The 8,526-nt window shown below is 39.5% G+C and overlaps 1 protein-coding gene across 3 annotated transcripts in view; it reads left to right on the top strand.

Annotated features, from left to right (window-relative positions):
- LOC117950617 (contactin-associated protein-like 4) overlaps window positions 1–7,989 on the top strand; it is an 89,848-nt gene extending 81,859 nt beyond the window's left edge. For 2 of the 3 annotated variants that reach the window (XM_034881801.1, XM_034881800.1), the window contains exons 21-24: window positions 743–830; window positions 4,798–5,013; window positions 5,962–6,033; window positions 7,134–7,989. In XM_034881801.1, coding sequence (XP_034737692.1) covers window positions 743–830; window positions 4,798–5,013; window positions 5,962–6,033; window positions 7,134–7,330 — 573 coding nt within the window. In that variant the 3' untranslated portion in view covers window positions 7,331–7,989. Of the gene's footprint in view, window positions 1–742; window positions 831–4,797; window positions 5,014–5,638; window positions 5,730–5,961; window positions 6,034–7,133 lie in introns of all 3 variants that reach the window. The other variant, XR_004657953.1, reaches the window with a different exon arrangement.
- The last annotated feature ends 537 nt before the right edge of the window (window positions 7,990–8,526 follow it).

Below are 8,526 nucleotides of genomic sequence, written 5' to 3'. Positions count from 1 at the left end.
GTCAAATTATCTGAGGTTGATTTTGTTAATGGCCTGCGATCATTCAGCGTTGTCTGGCGCAAACCACTTGCTGAACCTGACGGCGCAGCAAACGCATGTTTGGCGTTGACATGGTACCTCAAGCTTGAACAGCTCCGGTGAAATTAAAACTCCTTGTTACAAATCTTGCAAATAACCTTGTACTTGTTAACTGTACCATCATCATTCTTTTTATATTTGAATCCGTCAATAGGCCCACTTTGCTCACCTTGCTCCATCTCGCCTCTAGCTCCCAACCACTTTCCTGACCTGAATAATTTGTCACACTGCGCATGCGTGAAATGCGTTAAAAAAATTGACGTAATTAACAACAAACAACTAATTAACGTCGTTAACGCGCTATTTTTGACAGCCCTAAAAGTAATACATCAAACACTCTCTTTATTATAAAAGACTGTCTCTCTCTAAGGCGTTCACCACCTCAGAACCTTCTCCACTTCTCAGCCACTGTGAACCACTAGGTCTCAGGGGTCTTTTGGTTTCCAGCTTTGGGGTTGAATCCCATTTAAAAATGCAGGCCGGCCCCCAGCTAGCTTTAATTGCTTGCTTCTTTGCAGCCATTTGTCATTTCCTCACAAAGCAGCCTTTGGTTAAACACTTAACAATGGAAAGCTGTCATTGACAGTTTGTTGCCACTATCAGCCTTTGCTTTCTACCTGCTAAGCTTTTACCTTTACATGAGTGATATACATTTATCTTTCAGATCGACCAGAATACCAGAGAGGACTTCAACTTGACATCGGATGTGGAATTTAACAGCGTCAAATCCCTCATTCTGGGCAGAGTGCCGGGTAAGTGAGGCTCTCTTAGAGTAGACTCCAGCACTTAGACAGACTCTCATTTGAATAACAGCACTGAAATTTGGGCCATATGCAACAAAACACTATTCTGGAGCTATCTGCTGTTTTCAATTCATCACGTTGGGTGGACCGGTGGGAAAACTGCAATATGAGCAGCAGCCGTGGCACTTTTATAAACAAGTTGACATCCATATTCAAATGGTCACGAAGAGAGTTCTTAACTGTGGAGAACAAATAGGGGAGCCACACACTAAAGTCCTTGTGTGGCATTAGGCGCTTACAAGCCAAATAAGTGCATAAAAGTATTTGTGCAAATAGAATTTCTTTTTCACTAATGCCGAAGTTAAGAACATACAGTATGCTTTGGTGTGCTTTGTCTCTGTTATCGAAGCAGTGAGTAATACGATCGTTATGTCTGTCTCGTTAAGCGGGGCTTTAGACAGCTGTAGTGGTTATAACTTTAGAAAAGGTCCTTCACTTTGTATGGTAGTGAGAAGAGATTGAAAAGAACAAATTACTTGGAAGATTGGAGTCAGTGCCCTGCGATACAGCATAACAACCAATAATTCTCAGCTGCTGTGGGTCGGGTCAAACTAAACCAGGATGTCAGACAGCACAGTTCAGGCTCTCTTTGCTTGACAGAACATTTCACTTTCACATCACTCTTATTGTCTTATTGATCTGCCTGTATACATGTATATACATGCAGGTTGTAGTATATATCCTACATATTAAAAAAATAAAAATAAAAATAAAAATACGTCAGTGATTATGCATGTCAGTTGGGGTTATCATATCATCCCTTACCTTAAAGGTTGAGTTGTGGTCCTGCTGCTGAAATTACACTAGGTAGATTCTTGGGCTAACACCAAGGACTAGGACTAGGACCAAGGCATCTACTAACGGTGACTAAAGCTAAAGGAAGCTGTAAATGCTTCACAATAAAAGTCATGCAATCTTTGGCATGTGGAAAGCTATCCAGCACTGCAAATTATGTGGTTCTTACCAAGATAAAAAAAAACTTAGATGTAGAAGTGTTTGATAATTTATCTTGTTTTAAGGACAGATCATTTCACTTGTTTTGAGTACCTTTCCCCTCAGATTAAGTGTTTTTATCTTGTTTTTAGACACAGAAGTTTAACTAAAACGGAAACCATTGAAACAGTTTGCTATGTTTAGGAGTTGTTTTTGTTGATTGATGATAAAGACATTGTACAATCATAATGTGTTGTCATCCATCTATGCATGCATTCAGACATTTTCTAACCCTCTTATCATGTTGAGAGTTTCTTGGAGCTGGAAACCTTGATTATACGACACAAATTAAAACCAGGAAGCCCAAAATCGATAAATAGAAAAATCTCATGCTCAACTCAAACTGATACGTGGCACAAATTGATGCAAATTAATGCTGGAGCCGTTGTTACATTCTGCTGCTTAAATTGTTTTGTTGCTGTTGACCCAGACCTTGTTAATGTGTGACTCAGCCTTCCCTCTGCTGAGCCAGAGGACTCAGGCTGTCAGAGCAGTATCAGAGAGGCAGCAAGATAGTTGATATACTGTCATTCCCTGCCAGCACTGTCATCCATTAGCCTAACTAATGGACCAGGAAAGAATAGAGAGACTGAGCTGTTTACTGAGAGAGGAAGGGAGGAGGGATGATGAAGAGAGGGAGAAGGGAGGGTGAGATACTGATACAGAGAGAGGTGGAGGTAGAGGGCAGCAGCTGGGTGAAGGTGGAAAGTAATCGTCAGTTGGTGGATACAAGGCCAGTGCTGTCAGTGTGGGATTGGGATGGCTTTTGTTTTGACCATATTTTTGAATATTCCTTCATCACAAAGATGACATGTTTGACTACTTAATACATGTAGCTAGGTAAACATGTTAACAAATATTTAATACAGTGTATATAAATTCCCCTGCATGCATGTGCTTTAATTTGTCATCAATAGAAAAAGTGTGTCTTCTTACTGATGCAGTGCGAGAAAAGCTAATTCCAGATAAGTAACTAAATCTGTTGTGTTAACTTTTTCTCCTATCTCAGTCATTTGCACTTCATCTTGCAGGCTGCTCAACAGATACACACATGCCATGAAATTTATAATTCAAAGTCAAATGAATCCCAACTGCTCAGAGGATCAAATTCAATCTAAAACTTAATCAAAGCCTGATCAAATATACAGCTGATAAACAGCCCTCTCCAGCCAAGCCACTCTGCACTGTTCCATTTATGTGGTGAAAAGTATCTCCTTTCTGATAATAACTTACATGAGTGGCAATGATGTGCTGTGTAATCAAATTGCACTGCAGGAATTATTGTAGTTTATACTGACATTTATAGCTACTGAAGATTTTATGTAGCACCTGCTGTCATAAATAGTGACGTAAGCACATTGACCACAAGTAAGAGTCTGTTTCAGTTTTTGAAGGAGGTGTGTAGTTTGATGTTTTGTTATGAGAGTGACAAGATTGCACACATTTCACCTATGAGAAGCCACATGTCCATCATCAACATTTTCACTTGAGCAAGACTTAAGTCCATGGAGGTGAAGTTTTAAAAACTATTGGCCAAACATTTATTGAACTTCAAAGATAGTCATCGTCCACAGAGGATGAATCCTAATATGTCCTAACAACACTAGCACCAGGTAATACAATAATGTAAAAGGGAATAAATCCTTTAGATTTTAATGACCCAATTGCCTCACCTCTAGCACCACCATGGTACCTTTTAGAATGAACAGTGTAATTAAGACTGCAAGCAGTGATGAACGGGCCCTCGCTAACCTGCGCGCGTCAGGGTTACTCGGGGACGCCGCTCCTTGCGACCGCGCATTTGCATGTTATTCAGACACTGAAATCACCAATGAAAAGGGAACTCCCTGCTGACTTCAATGACACCTCACACAAAACGCTACGTCATACAGTTCATTATCTGTGAAAGGGGGCGTGGACGCATCATAGGGGGGCGGCTCAAAAATCACCAATGAAGAAGGAACTCTCCTGAGTTCATTGATACCTCACATAGGACTGTACCTTAAACGGTTCAAAAGTTATGGAAAAGGGGCGTGTTGTGGCTTCAGAGTTGTTGCACACCATCTGTTTATTAAAAACTGCTTTATGTGGAGTTTTACGATAAAAAGGTAGCTTCCATTTCAACAAGACAAGTCCATTTAAAAAAAAAGAAATTTACAATACAGTAGAAATGTCTGTTTCTGTGTTTTGAACCTTCTAGGCTTTCAAACTCATGGATCTGTTACAAAAAAATGAACTTTCTGTATTGTATATTGTCTCACCACTACCCAAAGCAACAAGCCCGCACCACCACAGCACCTTGCTTTATTTTAACCTAATACTCAAACCTTTGCATTGGCAGAAGCAGTATTAAGCCTGTGGGACGGTCAACCTGTCTCCCCAGAGTTAGTTTTCATATTGGAAGATTCTCGAGGACATAAAGGACATGGAGGACATGGTTTCTGTCTAGTCTAGATGCAAAAAGTTGTGCAACCTTTATGTAGTGCTGCATGACAAACGGAAAGAATACAGATCAGAGCGTGTTTGAAAAAACGTTATTTTTTTATTTTTTATATATGTAACCGTATAACCTAACAAAGTATTTAATATAGTTGCCTTACCTTCCAATATCATGATCACACTGAAGTTAGCATGCATGAAAATGTTAGGAATTACTGTTTCAATGATGATGATGGTGAGTTGTTTTTCACCCAGTTTGAGTGTATTATTCAGCAAAACAATTTCCAGCAGGTTCATCAGCATCTAAAATGGATATAAAATGATTAGGACAGATACATTACCACTTATCATCGCAACCGTGGCCTCGTCAAGATAAATGTTTACCACTCCTGCATTTGAAATGTGTTCTTGTAATTTGCTGATAACACACGTGTCTTCTCACTCAGCTTCTTGCTTGTCTCTGTGTTTCTCTCTCTGTGCTCAGAGTCTGATGTGTTAGATGCAGAACTGGCCGGCTTGGCCTCTCTCGGGTTCACCGGCTGTCTGTCAGGTGTTTGCTTTAACTCCATCAGTCCTCTGAAAGCTGCTCTGCTGCACCCTGACAGCCCTGTCATTGTCAGCGGCCCATTGGTCCAGTCGAGCTGCGGTACCTCCTCTCCAGCCAATCCCTCTGCAGCAGAAACCACCCACTCCTTATCAGGTAAAAGATGCAGACCAATAGGCCTATGTTTACAGTATATACAGTATAATAGGGGTGTAAAGATTCATTGATATAAATTGGCATTTGGTTGTACTATGACAGATACGACTACATCAATACACGGAGCCCTGGATCGATCTAAATGGGAAAGATTCGGCCGATGGATCTAACGTTATGAATCGGTTGACTGAAGCTTTGCTGACAATCCAACAAAGCTGCCGCGGTGTACGCAATGTTTGTTTATGTTCAACGGAGACAAAAGCCTCAACATTTGTGTGATGAAGGACTTGGTCATTCATGTCCGGGGTGGCGGGGATCAGCCAATCAGCCCTTTTGTTTGGGTTTGCCGAAAAAACGAGCTAATTATGAGATTTTGTCTGTGGAATTTGAGGTGAGAGGTATACATCTGGATATTGTAAATTGTACTAGCTACAGTCTGTGAGTCATGTATCCATGTGTGTGTTCATACACATGTGAGTAAACAGGCATATAAAGATATAGACATGTATTTGGGTGTATTTTGGGGGTGTTAATGTTAAGTTTACATTGACGTTAATATGTTCACTTGGGTTATAAAACATCAACCACCCCACCATCTCCCTTTCTGGTATTTTTTTAATAATAGTATTCAGCGGGCTGTTAATTAGACGTTTTTATGGGCTCATTAAGCATCCTCCTCGGTAAGCAGATAAAGTGATGGCACTACGACAGCTGAGGTTAGTCAGACAACTGCAGTGAAGTCCTTTGAGGCTGTGCTGAAGCTTTCAAAAAACAGCAAATCTGTTATGACTGAAGGTTCTCACAGTGACTATCTGTCCCTATACGCTCCTTTGCCTCATCTTTCTTTTTTATTTCATGTTTTCTAACTTTCATCTTTGCTCTATATTATTTCTTTGTGTCTTCGTATCATTTATTTATTTATTTGTTCTCTTGTCTTTCTCTTGACAGACCAAACTGGTCCTGTGGATCCAGGTCAACCGATAGTCAACGCCATCAAGAGTGACTCGGCGCTAATCGGAGGTAATGCATTCCATCTCAGCAGGAGTACGACCAATTCATTAAAATAGCGTGATTAAAAACTGTGACATTGTAAAGACAGATGGGAAAGATAAAATTCTCCAGTTTTGAGTGGGGAGAATACTTTTGATCTTGCTGGAGAGGAAAAAAAGAAGCAGGGTGGAGAAGTAATGGGCTGGCTGTTTAATGAGAAGAGTTTGGGTCTGAATTCCAATGTGCAATGTGTTTCCATTTAAAAACTCTTTTGGTGCAGTTTTCAACTAAGTCGAGCTCTATTTTGTGTCTCAAGTTAAGTTTGATTTACAAATAAAACCAGTAGATTTAGTAATATATATTTGTGTGTGTTTATACCTACACCAATATATGTTGATATCTCAGTAGTAATCATCTTGTTTTCATTGTTCCACTGCTGCCTCATTGAAACTTCCCGTTGACGTCTTTCATATGCAAACGGAAGCATTTGAAAGACCATGTCAGAAACAAAGTAATAATTGTTTGGCCAGTAACACATGACAACGCCAGAAATCTAGAACACTGGATTTCTTGTTAACATAATGCAGGAAAAAGTTTGGGAATAGGGTTTTTTTTAAGCCAAGAAACATACCTGACATCAACATATGACCTTTAGCTGGATTTGATATCTTGGTAAGGAAAAACACAATGCAAGGCCTGCAAAATACATTGTGATAGGGATGTGGATGTGACAACATGGGAAAAAAATCCCTTCAGCAAGTTGAAAGATTGCCTAACTCTGCCTCTTCCTGCAGTCTTAAATATGTATATAAAATGTAATATACATGAAAAATGTCTTAAAACCACTATACCTATTAGTAAACAAGTGATTTACAATTATGGTCATATTTATGACATCCCGATTATTATCAGGCACGCTAGATGTTTTAGCGTTTTTTCTCCCTTCCTTTGTTTGTGCATGGTTCTGTTTCTTGCCATTTCCACTTACCCATAGATCTGTAAAATAGCGTCAAACCACTGACTGTACCTGGTCAGGAAGAACTATTCCTTGAAGAAATCAGTTTAGTGCTAAAAGCAGGTTACCTACGTTCATACATGTGATTTTAAATCAAAGGTCTTTTTGTTTTCAGGGGCGATTGCCGTTGGGATCTTTGTCACCGTGTCTGCATTGGCGATAATGGCCAGATTCATTTGCAGCAGGAAAGAAACATGTCAAAACCAGGAAGTCAAAGCAGCACAGCCTGAAGACGGCCACGAGTTCCCCTTCAGTAGCCAGGCGGACTGTCTGAGCACTCCCAGTGAAAACCAAAAGGAGTACTTCATTTAGCAGGAGCCCCGACGTCCCACTGATCTGACAGGACAGAGCAGCATGATTCACCAAGAGCTCAGTGTTCACACACAGAGCCCCGCAGCCACTGCTACCAGTGGATCAATAAGATGTGAAGTCAATAACAGACCAAATTATGATTTTCTTTAGTTCCTTTGTGCTGTCATTTTAAGGATGTAAATATTTTAAAATGTAAATGGTAATTTATGTGCTTCTAACAATATTTCTCTGCCATATTGAAAACACTTTATTAACAGTCAACATGCAGAAGTGATGTGTTGATCAAAACATAATTTTGTTCCATTTAATATAAACTTTTGGACTTGGTGTAAATTTATAAAAAATGTTAAAAAAAGCACTTTTTCTACAAGGATGATTAACCTGTGAAATTTGAGATTTTAGAGCCATACGGTATGTTTCAAAATAGGAACGAAATGACTGGAGGATTGACATGCGTGTTTCATAAGTGCTCTGCCAAAGCACATTCTCAGAATCAACTATAATCCATACGGTATAATAAGTGATCATAATTTCAACACCTGCTGTATATAGGAATACAAAATGAAAGTCACTCTGAAAAGGCATCGTCCACACTTTGTCTTTGAGTTAGTCAGAAAACTTGTATGTTTCTCGCTGAGCTTTTCTTTATATCATGAGAACAATAAAAACTTTACAACAAGCCTTTTGTATTTTTACTTATTGCCTGCACCATCAACCGTGAGCAAACCAACACCAAAATCCCTCTCTTTCAACAGTGAAACTTAAAGCAGCATGGGTTATAAAACACTGACGATGTCACTTTCTTCTCTCTACAGACGTTTAATGTGTTTTTGCTAAAGCATTAATCTGTGTTTGCCTGACAGACTGAGATCATCATAAATAGAAATAGAAAGAAATGAGAAGCTGACAATGATATATAAATGATGTAATGAAAACCAGCCATCCAAATATTAATATTGAATATTTATACAGCCCTGTCTTTGCAATATTTTGAATCATCGGTGGGACTTTACTTTTCGGAAAACACTCCTCCCCCCCCCCCCCCCCCCCCCCAATCATAGTATAGCTTCAAGCCAAAGGATTTTACCTTGTTAAAGCTAAGATTTTGAACATAGTCTCTCTTACCCAGCTTAGTCTTCAAGATGTTTTTATGGTTTTTCATATGACAAATCTCTTTTGTCTCTTTTGATACAGAA

The sequence above is a fragment of the Etheostoma cragini genome, chromosome 9 (assembly GCF_013103735.1).
Source record: "Etheostoma cragini isolate CJK2018 chromosome 9, CSU_Ecrag_1.0, whole genome shotgun sequence".
NCBI lineage: Eukaryota > Metazoa > Chordata > Actinopteri > Perciformes > Percidae > Etheostoma > Etheostoma cragini.
This window is presented reverse-complemented; position numbering and strand designations above follow the sequence as displayed.